Source organism: Octopus bimaculoides, chromosome 19, assembly GCF_001194135.2.
Source record: "Octopus bimaculoides isolate UCB-OBI-ISO-001 chromosome 19, ASM119413v2, whole genome shotgun sequence".
NCBI classification, from domain to species: domain Eukaryota; kingdom Metazoa; phylum Mollusca; class Cephalopoda; order Octopoda; family Octopodidae; genus Octopus; species Octopus bimaculoides.
The window spans coordinates 54,209,606-54,231,271 of NC_068999.1; the positions used below are offsets into that span (position 1 = coordinate 54,209,606).

Consider the following 21,666-nt stretch of genomic DNA (forward strand, 5'->3'; position numbering starts at 1 on the left):
TTCTAGCAAGTTGAGTGATCATGTAGGAGCTTTGTGATGATGACAATGGTGATGATGACATAAACAGTGATATTGTGAAATATATATTTTACTATAACAATATATATATATATATATATATACACACATACACATGGAAACACACACACTATTTAAGGTCATACAACAGAGTTTCTGTGAAGAAAATACTATATATATACATATATATATATATATATATATATATATATATATATAATATTTTATAAACACACACATATATATCAATAAACACACACATACATATATTAAACACACAAACACTATATTCCTCCCTACGCCACCCTACAGATTCATTTATGAAATAAATCACAACTTCGCCAAGTTTAAAAAAAAAAAAATATATATATATACATATATATATATATCAATGACATATTGTGTAAAGGTGTATGATGAAGGTGGTGGTGGTGGTGGTGAAGTGATGTGCTGGAGTGGTGGTAGTGGACTGGTATGGTGATGGTATAAAGTTGATATAAATGGAAGTAGTGATGGTGGTGCAAAATGGAAGTTTTGTTGATTTTCCTTTTTTTTAGTAACAAAAAAAAAAAAAAAAAAAAAAAAAAAAAAAAGTGGTGATTAATTGAGGCAGAGATGAGAAGAAGGTGGTTGATCAGCTCATGGAAATGAAAAAAATCACAAAATTTTCCAAAATCAAAATGTTTTCACAGAATCAGGTACAATGAAGAGCAAAGAAGGAAGGTTTATAGTACAAAGGGGTCATTGTATTTAATAATAATAATAATGGTTTCAAATTTTGGCACAAAGCCAGTAATTTTAGGGGAGGGGCAAGTTGATTACATCAGCTCCAGTGTTTGACTGGTACTTATACCTATCAATCTTGAATGGGATGATAGGCAGAGTTGACCTCGGTGGAATTTGAACTCAGAACATAAAGACAGACGAAATATCACTAAGCATTTTGCCCAGAATGCTAATGATTCTGTCAACTCAATAATAATAATAATAATAATAATAATGATACAGGCACAAAGCCTGAAATTTGGGGAAGTGGGCTAGTTGATTACATCAACCCCAGTGCTTGATTAGGACTTTATAAATAATAATAATGATAATAATAATAATAATAATAATAATAATGGACTCTCCTGACGAAGACGATGTATGAGTGTTGAGTTTTTGCTGAACAACTTACCCAAATCATTTGTTTATGATGATCAAATGTATGTGCAGTACATTAGCTCACTCTTTCAATCATATCGACATTGTCTGTACAGGTGTACAAGTGTGCCACACATCATATGTTGAAATGAACGCAGAGCAACATGAAATGCAGTATTTTGCAAAGAACACAATGCACTGCTTTGTCCAGGAATTGAACCCACGATCTAGCGATCGTGAGTGCAACACCTAAACCACTAGGCCATACGCCTTCACAATAATAATAATAATAATCTTTTCAACTAAAGGCACAAGGCCTGAAATTTGTGGGGAGAGGACTAGTCAACTACACAACCCCAGTGTTTCACTGGTACTTAATTTATCAACCCTGAAAGGATGAAAAGCAAAGTTGACCTTGGCAGAATTTGAACTCAGAACGTAAAGACAGATGAAATACTGCTAAGCATTTTGTCCAGTGTGCTAACAATTTGCCCAGCTCGCCGACTTTCACAATAATGATGATGATGATAATGGTTTCTTTCAACTAGATAGGGGGTCAATTCTTTGAATGAAAATTACTTTTTAAAAATGTAAATATCTCTTAAGCCCCATGAAGTTTTTAAGGATTGGCCGTTCTGGTTTTTGTAGCATTATAAATATCATTTTAGATAGAAATTGTTGAGCCATATCAGGTAACATTCCCAGAAGAACTGGTACCTGATTTTCCTGTCAGCCAGGTGAACTGAGTCAAGTGGAAGTAAGTTTCTTGTTTAAATATACAATGAAACACCCACGCTAGATTTGAACCTAGAAACTTTTGAGTTCTTCGTCCAATGGCATATCCTTTTTTATCGGAGGAGGTATAATCAAATGAGCTGGTGAGGATATTTTACTGGTATTTAATTTATGCACTTTGACAGGAGAGAGGGGATGAAAGGTTATATCTGTCCTGGTAGGATTTCATTCCAGATTGTATAAAGACATTGCTACTATATTGTATTTCATCTGATACAGGAGAAAAACTATAATTTTTGCTACATCTAAATAAGGGGTTAAGATTTGCAATGCATTCCTTTAGCCATCACCACCAACTGTACCTTTGCCATCAACACCAGTTAACAACCAAACATGACCAGAAAATGTAATAAAATGGTCAACAATGAAAAGTTAGAAAGTCAAAACATGAAAAGATGAAATATTTTTATACAAAAGGGAACAGCGATATGCTTGTTTGCTTCAAAAGAAACCACAGTTGAGGACAATGGTGAAAAAAAACTATCTCTGAACTATGTGGAAAAAAAACAAAAAAAACATTCAACAGACTTTATGAGCCAAACCTGACAGTGAACCTTGATATAAAGATAAAGTCAAACATTAAATTAATGACAGGTAATTATAAAAAGCAATTGAAAGATTGATTCCCAAGTGACTCATCTGAAGAACTTGATAAATTTCACCTGCAACATATAAAAGATATATTCCTTAACTTTGTTAAATTTTACAATCCAAGGGATAAAAAAATCTAGCTGCTCAACTGTCCTTTTGGGGAGAGAAAATCATGCAAGGAAAGGCCTTCACAATACTGTGTTTGCCCTTTCCTATTTGGAGCATAATTTATGGTCTTTAAAGAGGACAGTGACATACAACCAAAAGCTGTTGGTAACACAATAAAGCTGATTGCCTCAAAAATATATATATTATATATATATAAATATATATGTACAATTACCAAAGATAAGCTGTTCAATATTTATACATTCATCAAATCAGTTTCTTGCCACCCCAACCCCATATAAAAAAAAAAGGTGATGAAGCAACCATATACACATCACATTTTTTCTTTCATTGACAACAACAATCCAGATATGAGTTTTTCATGGAGAATGTTTTGTTTTTTTTTGTTTTGTAACACCTTTGTGTGAATTGAAATAAATTTTTTAAGTGACTATTTATTATACATATACGCAGACATTTACCAAGGTAGACAAGGACAACTTTCTTGTATAAGAAGCAAACAAATGAGACAAAGTTTCAAGAAGAAAATCCATCAAGTCCGTTACACTTCTGCTTAGTTATTCAGCTTATTGATAATTAATTAAATAGACTTGTTAGTAACACCATTCTAATTGTGCTGTAATGGAATAACTGAAGACATTCATATACTGTAATGGATCTAAGGGAGATATCTTTGTACTATGATGGGCCTAGCACAGAAACATTAACTTTCTTTTTATCATATTATATACTGCCTTTGTTTCAATTGATTTTGAAAATAATGAAGAATTTAATAAAATGGCTTTACTATTGAAACCCAAACTGACATGGAATTTCAATGGAAAGTTTTAATTTAGATAATTTTAAACTAGAAAAGTTAGCCCAACTCATCCTTGATTGAACACACCGAAAGCAACAGTCAAATGGCTGGCTGCAAATTGACCAATAGATGCAGCTGAGTGGGGAGTTTTGAAGCAAAATTGGCTGGTTCTAATAAAAGACAGAAAAAACCTTGGTAAAAGGCATTCTCCATTAACTTCCTATATTTTGGAAAGTTGCGGATTGCCATAAATGTTCCATACTCTGCCATAAATATTCTCCTGCTATCTCTAAGAAAAAAATTTTGAATGCCAGAATGATGGAGACTAATAACTTGATATCTCTTAATCTGACCTTCACCTGTTGGAGAGGGATGTATAAAGTACTGGGCACAAAGCTGGAGGCAATACTGTAGCATGGTCGGATGGGGTAGATGTCTTTGTGAAAGTTAAGACCCTTGCTGCAGAGGAGTCAGGACCTAAAGCAGTAGAGAGCTTTAAACAAATCAGCAGTTTTTATTCACACACACATTTTTACAAAGTTGCTAATACACAAATATAGTTATAAATATCTAGTTGTATTTGAGCAACTTTGTAGAAAGATTATATTTTCATATTTATCAAACCCCAACCCAAATGAAGTGAGATACTTCCTCTCCATATTTTTAATTAATTCCTCACTTTATGAAGCTAAAAATTACACAATTCTTTGGGTCTTACTTTTCAGACAATAACTGAATTACATAGACAATTCTCATTGGTTTGCATGCATGTCTACCAACACAAAATTTTGTCAATACCACTAAAACTGAAAAAAATTTTTTAAATTAGTTTCCAAGGTAGAGGGGTGGGGGTGTAAAGGTTTCCCTTTCAATTTATTTATTCTTCTTTTAAAGAGATAAGCAGAAGCAGCAACGATAATACATCATCTGCACAATGCAGATGAATTATGTAACATAGTGAGGCAAAGTTGAGTGAGGAAATAATAATAATAATAATTCTTTCTAATTTTGGCACAAGGCCAGCACATTTTAAGGGAGGTGTTAGTTGATTACATTGATCCTAGTGCTCAACAGGTACTTATTTTATTGCCCTCGAAAAGATGAAAAGCAGAGCCGACTTTGGTGGCATTTGAACTCGGAACGTAGAGAACCAGAAGAAATGCCACTAAGCATTTTGTCCAATATGGTAATGATTCAGCCAGCTCACTGCCTTTATAATAATATTAATAATAATAATGTGGTGACAACAAGAGTAGCAAGACAAAAACAGGTAAAATAACAAAATTGAGAAACACATTTAGTGAAACAACAGTTTATGTACCCTGAGATATTTTGTGGTTAGTTGTGGGGTTGGGTGGGATAAAAAAGAAAAGAAAGGTGATGGTAACGGATTTTGGACATTTGTAAGTAATCTGACAAAAAAAAAAAAAAAAAATACACATACTGACACAACACAGAATAGAAATTGTCTTATTTTAACCAATAAACCAACTTATTTGAGGCAGCTAACTGAAACAAAATTAGGAGCTTACTGACCCTCCCCTCAAGATCAAGTTATGTATGGTGTTGACAATATTGTATCCTTAATGAAGACACACTCAACAATCAATAGCCTAATTCACCAATTCCTAAATAAGTACCATGTAGAGGTGCAATCCATTGCTGTAAGCAGTGTGGGCATTGTATTTTGATGAAAGTTTCGTTAGCTTACAACAAAGAAAAAATATCCTCCCATAGGCATAACATGCAATGGACTGGTGTTCTATCCAGGAGTGACATATCTCTCAATTGCTTAGAGTTAGGGATACACATCAATAAATGGCAACATCTCTCCACTACAGGAGGCAGGTGAGTCAATATTTACCTCTCTCACATGAGTATTTATTAGCTTTAATCACAGATATCCATCATTAGATTATATATTTCTGGTGATCCATAGACTGAGACATATAGCTCTACCACAGACTTCATGTATGTATAGTCACACATAGACGGAGTGAAGTATTTCTAATGGAGACTGCTTACATCTACAGCTACACATAGACCAAACCACACATCCCTACTCAGACTGCATAAGTCTATAACTAGATATAAACCAAGCCACTGCACATATCTATAGTTACACGTAGTTTAAGATTTATGCAATAGTATAAGAATGGGGATGTGATGTCGTGTTGATGTATACAACATACAACAAAAAGATTGAACATCAAAGTTAGATTAATTCATCCATTGCTGTAGGCAATTGACCAGTCTACTAGTGCATAGAGGCTGCCCTACCAATTTTAGCTATTTTGCTCTCTGAAGATTGCAACCTGAGATGCTGGAAAGAAGAGCACATCAGAAGATACTTTGGTTAGATTCCTTTGTAAAATCTGCAAAGATAGAAAATTTGGGACAACACGTATGTATATGATTGTGTATCCAGGAGGCAATGTGCCACATTTAATGTATGTCATTTAATGTAGAAATGAAGTAGGGTGATATATATAATGTATTTAGGAGTGAGGCAAGGTACCATATATAACAAGTGTAGTCTGCGCACAGAAAAATGGTCTGATCTTATATGAATGTTATACAAAATGTACAAATTTGTGTAAGGTATTGCCATGCTGAAGGTTGAGCAATGTTTTATGTCATCTACTTTTAATGATGTTAGCAAATTTTCAACTTTCTCTTCCATTACCATATACAGACATGCATATAATATTTGTATTATGCTAAATTTATATATACATATAGTTAATATGTATACATGCGTGTGTTAGAAATTTGCTGAAGTCATCATGACAAGTGGATAATGCAAAACAACAACTAACATACAACATGGTGATATCTCATACATAGTTGAAATAATCTATTTATATCTATATACCACTAGTGTAGGGGGGCAGTTTGCACAGGGCAGCACTTCTAAAGGTTACCACTTTTGGGTCTGCTGTAGGCAATATGTGTTTTTTGTGGGGTCTGGAGGTGGCATACAGAAGGGCTGCCCCCAGGCACACATTCTAGCTAAGCTAGTAGTACATATATATGTGCATGTGTAAGCAATGGTGATGTAGAGAAAGACCAAAGGTGAAATAGAACTCATCTACCAGCTGATGTGAGGCAAAGATGCATTAGTGGAGCAGTGTTACTACAGTGGACTAAGTAAATAGATTGTCTATGGTTTCATCAGTTAATATTCCAGCTGTTCAATCAATAGAATCAAACTTATTCATTGAAATATAGTGTAAATAAATGGATGAATATTCCAGACACATGTCCCTTTAACATACTCCTTGATCAAAACTACTGTGACAATATAATAAAGCTGGCCTTCTGAATCACATGTATAGTCCATGCAGCAGGCTCTCACATAGTTTCTGTCTACCTAATTTCAATCAGGTTTGTGTTTGATCTGGCACCATTAAAGATGCTTCTGGAAGATGCCTTGCAGTGAGATGAAACCTAGGACCTCAGAATTAAAAAAACAAACTTCTTACTCATTCAGCCATGCCTGGCCTCATCTACAGAGTAAGTCTGGGTTGTAGTAGTGTTAGAGTAATAGAGCAGTGTTAGAGTAACAGAGCAGTAGTGTGGCAACTATGTCACAGTAGTGTACTATCAAAGTTGCAGTAGTATTACAGCTGTAATGTACCCCTACACTACAGCAGAAATTTAGTAGTAGAGCTGCAGTTGTTACAGCTATGTTGCAGTAATATTTGTTGTTCTGGCCATTTGGTATAGGGATCCTAAAGAGACCCAGCTACTTTTAACTTAACCCATGATTAAGAGATCGAAACAGAGTTAAAATACTTCTGCAAGCCTCCATTCAACGCTAAGATACTCCCTGCAACACTCAGTGGAAGGTTAAAACTATTCCTGCAAATCTCAACTTGGGAATGAAGTGCTCATTGAAACACTGAGTTTAGTCTATGTTTTGATAAATATTACTATATAGACAACAGCGAAAACAATATGTGCTAGAATTGTCCTGGATTACTGCAGTTCTTCCTGTTTTCACTGAACTTAAAATTCCTGACACATTCATAAATAATGCACAGACTGTCACAGACAAATCATAGCAAATACAGAGAGGGTGGGAAAAGTGGGGAGGGAAGGGTGAAAGATGACCAAAATGTCATTAAAGAATGACAGTGGAAGAAATACAAAAAAAAAAAAAAAATAAGAAAAGACAAATAGATCCCCAGAAATCCTGGCTAAATCTTTCTATAATACAACAAATATAATCAATTATTTACCCAGAAAAATATTTTGGTATAACCATGGCAATATATATATGACTATATTTACATTTACACATTCACACACACATATATATATATATACACATAAAACATGCACACACTATTATATTCACTTGTACTTCATAATTATTTTGTACTAATATGTATTATTATCATGAATCAAAAGTCTTTCATTATACGTCCAGAACCTGGTCAGGGACATTTCACTTCACTGTATCTCTTTTCACTTCACTGTAAACATAGAAACAATAATATACATATTATGTACCAATGTATTTCATCATACGTTTATAACTTGGTCGTTGAAACTTTTCCATGTTAAATGTATGCTACAGTGGAATACATTGAAGTAAAAGTCAATGACCAAGTTTTGGATATATAAAGGAAACCTATCACTATTTTCCAATAATATTAATAATAATACTAATACAGAAGTGACTGATTCTCTGTTGGAAACAATCACTTTTATCTTAATATTATGATTGTTATTATTAATAGTAATAGAAAAAATAATAGAGTAAAAATGAAAGTAACAGTGTATTAGATTGTTCTGGCTGTTGTTGTTGTTGTTCATTCTAGCGTGATGTAATACTTTTAGTCACAACAAACAATCACAGATCAAATCACTTACCAAATAAGTGCAACTCATAAATATATAAATACATACACATTTATATACATACTTACACATATATACACACAATGTGTGATGTGTATGAATGTGTGCATATATATATATATATATATATATATATGCAAACAGACATACATGTGGGCTTGTGACAAACAAATGTGGTCAATGTTATTGTGGCTGGCCAACAGAGCAGAAGAGCATGTCAGAAGGAGGCTGTAGTTGAGAATAAGTTGAATGAAACATGGAGAAGAGTTTAATGAAGAATGGCTGTAAGTTGATGTGGTGTGTGGCATGACATGACAAGGTGTATGTGACATGGCGTTTCATAGTTTGGCATAACATGGTGCTAGCTGAAGTACTCCAGCAAAATTTTTTTTGTTCATTTCCATATTTGATCAATTCTCAGCATTAACAGGGGGGCAGGGAGAAGAAAAATAACCCCTACCCAAAAACCCAGCCCCCACCCCCACAAAAAACAATGCTAAGTATCAGAGAGAGATAAATACATATACACACACACACACACACATATATATATATAGAGAGAGAGAGGGAGAGACAGACAGACAGAGACAAAGAGGGATGTCAGTTCATAGATGCATATATACATACTTATATATATACACACATATACATATATATATATTTATATATATTTATCATGAAAGCCTCAAAAAGTACGGAATATTGGCCCAATATATTCCAAGCATTGCAGGAGGCTAAAATTGAAAGAAGACAACCAAACAGAACAATAGGACAAAACAGTGATTTTGTGTGAGCATATGTGTGTGTGTGTGTGTGCAAGATATATATGTGTGAATGTTGACGAGAGATAGTGTTGAAAGTCTGAAATGTCATAATTTCTCTACTGTAATGGGCAGTCTGTTGTTTAGTTCTTTTATGCCTTGCATTATACGTTTGAGATGACCGACTTTGTGGACACCAAGTTCCTGTCAAAAGAGAAGACAAAAAGGAAATATGTTAACATTTTGCGTATATTACATATATAAGCAAGTATATATATATATATATATATATACACACACACACACACACACACACGTACATACATATATCTCTATCCTTATAAAAAGCAAAGTTTGTTTGTACGTTGATCGCTGAAAACACTAAATAAGATTGATATTTCAGGTTTTTTGTGTCATCTAAATTAATTTGACCATTTTGCAGATAACTGTGCATTTATTTTCCGAAAACAGAAAAGCCACAAAAATGGTAAAATATCCATCACTCTTGAATAGGATTGGAGATAAGTTGTCTTGCCTGTCTATGACTTTTATGTGTTTTAACACCCAGCATTATGAGAGACTTGTCCCCAATTGTGCTATACAGCAGCAGACCAACACACAAGCAAAACACATACATTTGGTATATGCAGTCGATAACACACACACACACATATAACATACCATAAAATCCCATGTAATTTATGCACGTTTTTTTCACAAAAATAACAATAAACTTTAGTGGGTGTGTAAATTACATGAGTAGACCATTTCCAGATTTTTTTGGGGAAATTTTTTTTGTTGAAAAAAGACATACAATATGTAAACATTCAGATTGAAAGCTGACTCATTTAATTTCAGAATAGGTTTACACAGAAAAAATAAGGGCTTAAATATGAAGTTGACTTTTATTTATACTGGACGGTATACTGCTTACATTTTTGGTATAAATTTACTAAAACCATTAAAGGGTTAATTACTTTTTGAAGTCTGACATACATGCTGGTAATCCCAATCTGGGCCATATTTTATATATTTTACTCGGTTGAGCAAGTATCATCCAAGTTGATGTTTATTGATAATTAAACTTAATTTGCAACACCTGTGCGTATTTCTCTGGTTTGTTTTTGTTGATAATTCTTAACAACTTTTCTTGTGATCATAGTTTGAGAAGACATACAACAATGTGCTAAAGTTCAGACATAATCTCTTGTGGGCAAGAAATGCAAAATAAAGTTTATTTTAAACAAGATTATCCCCCATCTTTCCAACAACAACAACCTTGGGCACCTTTCTGAATTCCATATGACAAACACTCACAAATATGCTTATATATATATACACATTTACTTTTTTCTTTTGTTTTTTTCTGCCTATGTTCTCAGACTAACATGGGTTAGGCAAACACATTGTTGAAGCATTGTTTTACAGATGGGTGCCTTTGTGCCACTAACCAGTTTTTAAAGCAAGGAAGTTCTTTATTCTGCACAGGACTGCTGATTGGTTTATTGACAAGGAAATGACAACAGTACACTGACCATAGCTTGTCAGAATGCAGAATGCAAATATTCTCATAGACATGGGGCACTAACACACACACAATCAATCAAATTCACACACAGGACATTGCTGGCCTGAGGTAATAATAGACACTTTTTCCAAGATTACACATAGAAAGACAGAATCAAGAACCAGATAATTGCAAAGCAAACTTCTTAACCACACAGCCATACTGCTGTGTGTGTGTGTGTGTGTGTGTGTGTGTGTGTGTGTGCATATGTTTGTATGTAATAGATACACAGTCAACTTCCACTGATTTAGCCACAAGTAATCTTGTTCCACCATGAAGTCTAATGATTTCCAGTTCAATGTTCCAGCCTGCTGTTTTAGTGACATTAGATTAGATTTTGGTATAAACACTGACTGACCAGTCATTCTTGCTCATTTTCCTATTATCATAACTGACACACATTTAGCGCCAGCCTTAGTTCAAATGAATAAAGGAATTACTTCTAGTGACGTAAAGCAATAAACACTGTTAGGCATTTGGACATGTAACAACATTTAGAAAGACAATAATGGTACTTACTTTGAGATCACTTCGTTCTAACGACAGTAATTCTGAACCTCGGATTTCATTTGTTACAAAAGTCTGTTGGTACTCTCCAAGAGCTAGAGTCTCCAACCACATTGCTACTTCAGCTGTACTCCAGTCTTCAATATGTTTCAGATCTGTAACAAAGAAATCATCACTATCACCAAGATAAACATATTTTTGTACAAAGACTCTTTAACCCTTCAGCATTCAGATTAGGTTGTCAAATGTATCACTTTTTATTCACATTGTTTGGAATTATGGAGATGTAGTTGCATAGCAAGGGACTTGATCTGAGATCGTGTGCTGAAACAAAAACAATTGCAGCATGGAGGATGTTTATAAGCCATTTAAGAACACAAAAAAACCGTTAGATTCACTTCAACATTTAAATTTAATTTGTGTCAAAATATTTTCATCGCTTTGAAACCATGACCTGTTCATTGACAAAACTTTGAGATGCAGCACAAAGTTTTGTTAGTAAACAGGTTGCAGTTTCAAAGTGACGAAAATATTTTGACACAAATTACATTTAAATGTTGAAGTGAATCTAACGTTTTTTTTTGTCTGTGTTCTTAAATGTATCTTCCACGTTGCAATTATGTTGTTTGGAATTAATTATGCATTATCTTGTAACTTTGAGATTTCGATTAAGGGATTGTTTCCTGTTAGCATGACATTGTAGCATAGATATAAGAGACTGTACTTGACCAGTTTGAACATAAAACAAAGAGAATATTTCGGCTCAATATAGCTGGTTTAAATGCTAAAGGGTTAAGTTATTTCCCAGATTTGCTCCCTCTTAATCACATATCATATGTCTACAATCATCAGGGGCTGCAAGCACCACTGCCCTCATTATCCGTGTATTTTTTTTTTTGTCATTTTTCCATGCTTGCATGCATCAATCTTCTCTAGCACAGCATATTGTTTCTTTTTGCAGTCACTTATCATCACCTTTATAAAATTTAGCATCCTGAGATCAACTTTGACCACTTTGTCTCTATCTTTTCCTTCTACAGGGTCCTTTAATTTGAATATCTTGGCACTTCTTTGCCCAACTATCATCACAAGTCTATACCAGTGCAGTCTCCTCTCTTGCTGCTGCGACAACTACTACTACTACTACTACTACTACTACTACTACTACATCTGATTTCTTTCTATCCCATTTTTCTCTGAGTTCATTTGTGTTTTGTTGTTCATGCACACTAACATTACAGTGGAGCATGTTTGCTTCATTTCTTTCCAGGCTTCACACACCCTACCGATTCAATGCTCATGTTTCACAACCAAGCAACATCACACTTTATACACAGACATTATACAATCTACCCTTCACTCAGAGAGAGAATGACACAAATCTGTAACCTTAGAAATCATTATTATTATTATTTACTTTTAATCTGCATATTTGTTACAATAACTTGCCAAGACACACCCTGCATCCTAGGGCAAGTGAAGGATAAGAGATGTTACAGTATGACTGAAAGCTTGGGGAGGGGGAGACACAGGCATTTAAATTGATAGGGTTTTTCTAAGGATGTAGGCAGTACTTGTCAGCACAATCTTTTGGATTTCTCTGAGACATGGTTCTCTTGGGATGTTAACTAGATGTTTCTGACATCTTTTTATTGTACCAAGGGCACCTACAATAACATTGATACTACTACTACTACTACTACTACTACTACTACTACTACTACTACTACTACTACTACTAGAGTGCTTGTTACTCATATGATGGGTGATTTTAGAAATATTTTTGCTACCATGGGTAATGCCAGAAAATATGGCATACACATAATAATCATGATTTGATTTTTATAAAATTTCTTGGTGCTTATACAAAATAATGAAATGATTACAAATTTTCAAAACAAAAATATTTATTACCTTAAAATAGAATTAAATATATCAAATTGCCCATTTGTATGTTAATATTTTTCTAAATTTTATTAATATAATTACAATCTTCACCACTGAAAACCTATCTCTGCAAAATTTCATTGAAAAACATGCATTCTTCAGAATGTTATAAGAATCAAAATGTCAGGGGAACCAAACTGGAGTCATGCATCTCTCTCCATGCACACACACACACACATGTAAAAATGATTTTGGAAAATGACAACTCATTTAAAAATGCAAACAAATGTTATTTAAATTTTTTCTTAAAAGCATTCCTTTACTAATTGCCTGTCACCAAGCCTAGTATGTGCACACATCCTGCACCATTTCTGCTAATTCTCTCTATCTGTATCTCTTTTATTCTCTACACAATATAAAGTGTAACTGGAAAAATCAACCAACCAACATTTATATTGGCCATTATTAGAGAATAAAATAATAACCTGTTGAAGCTGCCTGAGAACTGTTCTTGTCTCGTTCTTTATCACGACCTTTGCCCTTCAATTTGCTGTAAACCTGCCGGAATTTGCCTCCCTTACGATGTTTTTGTTCTGATGTGGACATCTGGTGGTGAATTGAAGGGTAAAATTACAAACAATGCTACAAAAATACAAACAAGGAAAGCTATTAAGAGGAGTTGATATCTTTGGAACAACCATGATGTGTTACTAGAGTCTTCTTTGAAAACAATAAAGACAAAAAAAAAAAAAACAGACAATTATCTAAGTGAAATGTTTCGATTCAAGATCTGTTTTTAATGATTATGCCACAGATTGGTTGTGTGGTAGGAAGTTTCAACCACATGGTTTCAGGTTCAGTCCCACTGCATGGTCTCTTAGGCAAGTGTCTTCTACTATAGCATGACACCAGGCAAAGCTCAGTGAGTAGATTTGGGAGAGATTGAAAGAGGCCCTGTCGCACGTGCGTGTGCATGTGTGTGTCCTTGCATTGACATCATGTGACAGTTGTAAACGAGTGTCACCGTCATGCAAGTGGTTTCCTTCATTTCCAATCTTCCATGCAAATATGTCTGGCCACTTGGAAACAGTTGAAAGTTGGCAACAGGAAGGGTGTCCAGCTGTAGAAAATCTGCCTCAACAAATTCCATCTGACCCATGTGAGCTTGGACATGATGATGATGATGATGATGATGATGACAACAATGGAATACTTCTTAACAAGTATGTCGGCTGTTGCAAGTCAGAAACAACTTACCTCTTCTTGACTCGTTTGTAAATTCACAAGTCTACTGACATCAACTATTTTCCTCATTTCAGCTCCTAATTTTGTTAGTAACCCACTTAATTGAGCATCACGATTGCAATATGTCTGTGAATATAGAGAATTTGGGATGAAAAATACTATATATATATATATATATATATATATATATATGTATGTATATACATGTATGTGTGTGTGTATATATATATATCAATATGTGTGTGTGTGTGTGTGTGTGTGTGTATACTTTTACAAGAAGAGGTATGATGACAGTAAATTTGAAGTTCTAACCTGCTAGCCTTCATCAGACTTCAAAGTTAGCAGGCTGAAATTTCAAAGTCACTGTAACCCTTCTTGTAAAAGTATAATAAATATATACTCTACCAAAAGTATTGAATAATTCTTCAGCTTAATGTTAAATTGTTTTTATATATAACTTGACATAAAAACAAACATTAGAATATATATATATATATATATGTATATGGCACATAAAATACACCATTTTGAGCATGGCCGTTGCCAGTACCGCCTGACTGGCCTTCGTGCCGGTGGCACGTAAAAGCACCCACTACACTCTCGGTGTGGTTGGCATTAGGAAGGGCATCCAGCTGTAGAAACTCTGCCAAATCAGATTGGAGCCTGGTGTAGCCATCTGGTTTCACCAGTCCTCAGTCAAATCGTCTAACCCATGCTAGCATGGAAAGCGGACATTAAACGACAACGATGATGATGATGATGATATATATATGTGTTTTCATCAACACATTCTACTCCATACAAATAATTACTGCACTCCACAATCTCCACAACAAAACACTACACTCAACTCCACTCCACACAATAAACTTACTGCAATACATATAGGTAACAACTCCACTCCACAAAACTATCCGCTGCACTCCAAACCACTAATCACTGCACTCAACTCCACACCATTAAACTCTCATTCCATACTCTACTTCACATAATTACTGTATACCACACAACTAACCATTGCATTCCACACTCCACTTCACACAGCTAATATCAGCACTTCACAGTCCACTCTATACAGCCAGTCACTTGACATAACTAATCATTCTACACAACTACTACACTCCACACACTATTTCACACAAGCAACCACTGCAAAACGGAAGAATATAATGAAGCTTTGCTCCAGAAGAGACTGAAAAGTTGTACATGTGAGTTACCTCACCTGTAAGTTGCTCCATGTCCAAGCATCTACCATCAACATACTATATTTAAGCCAAGGTGATCACAGACAGCTACATAGCCATTACAATAATAATGTAATCAAGAACCTAAATCAAATATGCAAAACACAGAATTTCACTCCTCTAATCAGAGATACTTACAGAAGGGGACTTTTCTCGTAGAAAAGTGTATGTTTCATTGTAAAGAATTTTCATGCTATTGATAAAATCGGAGAGTAAAGGTCGCAGTGAGGGCTGAAAGGAAAACATAAAGAGAAACTTTTTTAAAAATCCATTTCTTTGAAGTGAGTCTACTTTTAAATATCCAGCCAAAATATTCTCCCTGTTTTATGTTCAAACCAACCAGATCTAGCCTCTCACATCTACCCTACAATGTCATTCTAAAAATAAACAATCACATCATCAAAATTTTGATGCTATGAGATAAATGCTTGATTAATTCAAAGCAGTATGAATAAATAAGCCTTACATTTGAAAGAGTAATCTGAATGCTAAAGAGTTCAAGAAAGGCAGTCAACACACCAAGTAGAAGACGGATTCATTTATTTCACAAATGACTCTTACAGGGCTAGTATTGTTACATTACTGAGGAATTCCTCAGAGTGTGGAATAGCTGAGGATGTTTAGAGTTGAAGTGGCTTTGGACAAAATCAGATGGTTTATGTTTGCATGAGTGGTCAACTTGTTGGTAAAAGGATTAATGTTTTAGCATTCAAATTTTTTTTTGTCAAATGTATTGCTTATTTATTCACATTATTTTCAACCCTTTAGAAAGTGAATGTTAAAATGACAACAACAATGATGATGTGATGGAGCAAGATTATCAGAGAATATTGGAGAAGAACAAAAAGGATTGCATAAATAAGTAAACAAAGGCATGAACAAATAAATAAATCTAAAAGAATGAATGAAAGAATGGATAAAAAGTGAGAGAGTAAACAAAGTGAATACAAACATAAAAGATAATATACAAAAAAAACTGAATAATTAAATGAATAATGAAAAAATTAAGTTAAAAGCTGAAAAAAAAAAATGAATATATCAGGTGGGCAAATAAAAGTATGAATAGGTGAAAATTAAATAAATAAAATAGGAAGGAGTATGGATATGTGAATAGGTAGATAAATTGTATTGTAAAGAATAATACTAAAAGGTATATAGAAATAAAAATGAAAAGGCATTTTTGGGGTCAGTTGTGGAGAATGGAGGTTGTATGGCGAGGAGACCTAACAAAGAACTGAAGTCAAGATACAATTTGAAATGATTGGGTGTGCTGAGTAGTTAGTTGGGTAGTGCTAAAAGTAGTTGACATGTTTTGGAGACCTGTTCTTAATCGAAATCTGGAATTGTGAACCTTGTGAATGGATTTGAGAGACGGAAACTGAAAGAAGCCCATCATATATGCATAATATACTTTTTATTTATTTGTTACTTAACAGGGTTATCATTGGTTTCATGCCAAGAATTCTCAGTCATTATCAAGCTTCCCACATGGCACCATAGTACTCATCTCCATCTTGGTATTCTCAGACAAAACAGAGACAAGTACCAACATCCCAAGTGGCAGGCTTGATAATTGCTGAGAAATGTCAGCATGAAACCAATGGTAGCCCTGTTAACCAAACAAATAACAAATATCTATCCAACAAAGCAGTGTTGAGCACTCATTCTCACTGTTCAATGTTAACATGTATATAAAGCAGACACTGGAGCTCAACACAGCTTTCTAGCTCGTCATTTCCTGTTGGAACCATCCAATCCATGCCAGCATGGAAAAAGTGGTGTGAAATGATGATGATATACATATGTGTTGTTATCACCTTGCTTTGACTTTGCTTGATAGTTGTAAACAAGTGCCACTGTCATGTAAGCAGTGTCTGTCATTTCCAATCTTTCATGAAAACATGTCTGGTTATAGTGAGGGTTGATGACAAGAAGGGCATCTAGGCATAAAAAAATCTGCCGCAGTAAATTCTGTCTGATCCTTGCAAGTATGGAAAAGTGGACATTAAAACGATGATGATGATGATGAATTTGTGACATTAGTTTTGGTCTGGTGTTGAAGGCTGAACAGAAAATGAGAGTTAGTGACAAAATGGTTTAGCAAGGATTTGCCTATACAAAGATAGTTGAGCAACTGGGCAGATAAAGTCCCTCAATTGAGGCTGTAAAATGAAGAATAGATAACAAATTTTTTTTTAAATTAAAGATAAATAATTAAATACAAATTTTTGAAAATGATTTTTATTACTTATTTTATTGTTAAGGTGAAGAGCTAGCAGAACCATTAGCAATTCCAGACAAAATGCTTAGTGGCATTTTGTCTGTCTTGAATGCCACCAAGGTTGACTTTGCCTTTCATCCTTTCAGGGTCAAGCACTGGGGTCAATGATATTGACTTACTCTTCACCCTAAAATTGCTGGTGCTATACCAGAATTTGAAACTATTATTATTTATTTAATTGTTATTTATTAAATAGTGATGACATTATAGTGGAGGTGTAGAGTTATTGATGACAGCAGGATGGAGATGTAGTTTTAGTGGTGACAGAGTTATGGGGGTGTAGACTTAATGATGACATAGATGTAGACTTAATGATGACGTAGATGTAGACTTAGTGATGACAAGATGAAAGTGAATTTGGCAGGTGGAAATTCCATCATATGTATATGTGTGTGAAAGTGTTTATGCCTCCATAGATAGAAGGGAAAAAGATAAAGGTTTAGAGATGACATAATAGTGGAGGTGGGGATGAGGTGGAGGTTAGTGACAACAAAATGGTGGAGGTGTAAGCCAAGTAATAACAACAAGAATGACAAGAAAATGGATTTACTCACTTCGGTCAGTGAAGAATTTGATTCAGCAAGTTTCCCTGAAAGACACAAAGCATCCAGGCGTTCTGATGCTTCAGAGGAATGGGAATATAGATCTTGTTCAAGAGCACTGTGTTGATTAGCAGCCGATTTCACACTGTAATGGAAGAGAACAAGTAATGAGAAGAAGGACAAGTGGTAGTCTACATTGGCAGCCAACTTCACACTGTGGAGAGAGAGACAAGTAATGAGAAGAAGGACAAGTGGTAGTCTACATTGGCAGCCAACTTCACACTGTGGAGAGAGAGACAAGTAATGCTCCTTTATCTGCTCAGTAAGACTGATAGTCTCAACAAGCAGCATACTCCAACTATTTATGGCATCCACAAAAACACCTCCGTCTGTTCAATATAAACAGCCTTGTCTCTACTTTATACAACATTATGAGCTACAGGCTGTCTAACATAAATGAAAGCTTGTCTTTACTGTTGCATACTTCCTGTGGTCTCCAGAGCCACAGATGAGAAGTACTGGAAGTAGCAGAAAATTATCTTAGCCATGGAGACAATGACACACCAGCAATGTTATGTGAACTGCTGCCCTCAAATAACCTACAACTTTAACATATATATGACTCTCTTTATCACCTTCTTGGGGCTGTGTTTAATGAAACACATGCTTTCCCATCCGTCCCCCACAAAAGCATACAATATCAATATCAAATACTCACCAATCTATAAATTCAGATGACACTTCTATAAAGCTATGTAGAGCAGCTTCATCTTCCAACACTAGAGCTGGTCCAGGACTGGAAGCTTGGGGAACTTTCTGTTTGTTTGACCAGGTTTTCAAAACATTTTCAAAAGTCTGTTGAGGAAATAGTACATGAGTTTGAAAAACATTATAAATATTGTAGCGAAGCCAGTGGATGATTTAGTTGACAGAGGAAATGACAGCAACATAAAGTATAAGTGGTGAAGATGTTGTTTCTCTTGTCAACAAACTGCCCAATAGCTTTGCACCTTTAAAAGCATGTGGAACATTGTATTTTAGGCATACAAGTTGGCATAGTTTAAACATTTGAAAACAAGTAAGGGCTAATGACAGGTTATCCAGCTGTAAAAAAATGCTTCAATAATATATTCATTTAACTCAAGCTAGCATGACAAAACAGATGTAAAAACAAATGGACGAAAACAATACCCAAGTTACAAAAACAATGCGAATAATGATTTTTTTTTCTCCACCCATTAATTAATTGACTGTGTGATTAAGAAGTTTGCTTCCCATGCACATAATTTTAGATTCAGTCCACTGCATGGTACTTTGGACAAAAAGCTTCTATTATAGATCTGGGCCAGCCACAGGTTTGTAAGTAGATTTGATACCGAAAGAAGTTTGCCGTGCGTGTGTGTGTGTGTGTGTGTGCATGTGTGTGTGTGTGTGTGTGTGACTTTATGTTAAGTTTCTCTCTCACCAACATTTGACAACTGGTGTTGGTTTGTTTATGTTCCTGAAACTTGGTGGTTCAGCAAAAGAGACTAATACAATAAGTACCAGGTTTAAAAAAATAAGTACTGGGGTTGATGTGTTTGATGCTTCAAGATGGTGGCTCAGCATGACCGAAACAAGTAAAAGATGAAAGATAATATTTTACCCGATCTCTTGTCAACATCTGTGCTCTGTTTTTATGTACAATACGGATATATCCGGGTGGCTGCATCCAGGCTTCACCGTCCACCTGCACTGGTACACCTTCATCACCCATAATTGTCACCTTCACTGTCCGACACTACAAAACACAAAAATAATGAAATTAAAAAAATGAAAATGCTAAATGCAATTTAAAATGTTAAATCATAAGAATCTAACTGCATGGCATATTCAATTGAAACTCAGCAAAATAAAAACTGTGTAAACAAGATTATTTAAGAGAAAACAGAATTTGACCACAAAAATTGTAGTCCTGAAAAATTTCTTAGAATTTAACTGTGATAGGCTCAAAATTAATTCTAGATATTTTTAACTCTTTTGATACCAGCCTGCTGGATACAGCCCTTGGTTAGATTTTTCAGTTTTAAAGTGATCTAAATTAAAACTTTCCCTCAAAATTTCATATTAATTTATATTCTAAATACCAGCTTAATGATGACAAAATTATTTTATTAGATTCTTCATTATTTTCAAAATCAGTTGAAACAAAGGCAGTGTTTGCCAAAAGAAATATGGGAAAGAAAGGGTCAAGCAAGCTCCACACTAATTTACTTTCTTGTTACAGATGATAATTCATGTAGACATTGGACAATCATAGTGCTTTACACTTAAAATGGTCAATAATCATTCTATTTTTTGGATTATTTATACAAAAAGAAGAAACTGGAACCTTATAATGTGTCTGTTATTGTCCTCCCCACTATCGCTTGATAACTGATGTTGGTGTGTTTATGTCCCCATAACTTAGCAGTTCGGAGAAAAGAGACTAATAGAATAAGTACTAGGCTTGCAAAGAATTAGTCTAAGGGTCGATTTCTTTGATTTAAAAACCCTTTAAGGCGGTGCTCCAGCATGGCAACTGTCAACTGACTGAAACAGAAGAATAAAAGAATATACAACAGGCTTCTAACAGTTCCTGTCTACCAAATCCACTCACAAGGCTATGGTTGGCCTAGATCAATAGTAGAAGACACTTGCCCAAGGGTGCTGTGAAGTGAGACTGAACCCAAGGCTAAGTGGTTGGTGAGCTTCTCAACCACATAGTCCATGCCTCTACATGTATTGTAAGTCTCAGAAATAGCATAATTACAATCAATCACAAAAACTTCCAGGTATAATGAACAGATCATAAACATTTCAAATTACTATAAATATGCTTTGTTGGAAGAGTTAGGGTTAGAAAGATGTTATTATAACCAAATACAGAAATGATATACATTTACAACAAGATTTTGCAAGATTACTCTGGGTCATCCACCTGTGCCATACAATGAAAGAATAAATATGTCATTCACTTATGTTGTGCAGCAACGATGTAAATGTGTCATTTACCTATGCTAATTAATGACGAAGGAAATATGTCACTCACCTGTGCTATACGATGATGGTGTAAGTCTATCACTCGGGATACAGCCATTTGCATAGAACCAAATACTGCAACAACTTCTAGTATTTTGTCATCAAAGCTGGGAGCAGTGAAATTCTACAAACGATATATAAGTGTATGCATGTACTTTTTTGTAATGAGAACGAAGACAGTGTTGCTTTGTATATATATATATATATATATATATATATATATATATA

The 21,666-nt window shown here is 34.6% G+C and overlaps 1 protein-coding gene across 7 annotated transcripts in view; it reads right to left on the reverse strand.

Moving 5' to 3' along the window:
* Window positions 1–559: 559 nt before the first annotated feature.
* The window catches only part of LOC106875416 (diacylglycerol kinase delta), a 162,884-nt gene continuing 141,777 nt past the window's right edge, over window positions 560–21,666 (reverse strand). For all 7 annotated transcript variants that reach the window (XM_014923543.2, XM_014923541.2, XM_014923542.2 and 4 more), the window contains 9 exons: window positions 21,449–21,562; window positions 20,024–20,158; window positions 19,097–19,233; window positions 18,391–18,523; window positions 15,694–15,786; window positions 14,324–14,437; window positions 13,552–13,672; window positions 11,192–11,334; window positions 560–9,309 (listed from right to left, as the gene is read on the reverse strand). In XM_014923543.2, coding sequence (XP_014779029.1) covers window positions 9,214–9,309; window positions 11,192–11,334; window positions 13,552–13,672; window positions 14,324–14,437; window positions 15,694–15,786; window positions 18,391–18,523; window positions 19,097–19,233; window positions 20,024–20,158; window positions 21,449–21,562 — 1,086 coding nt within the window. In that variant the 3' untranslated portion in view covers window positions 560–9,213. The remainder of the gene's footprint in view (window positions 9,310–11,191; window positions 11,335–13,551; window positions 13,673–14,323; window positions 14,438–15,693; window positions 15,787–18,390; window positions 18,524–19,096; window positions 19,234–20,023; window positions 20,159–21,448; window positions 21,563–21,666) is intronic.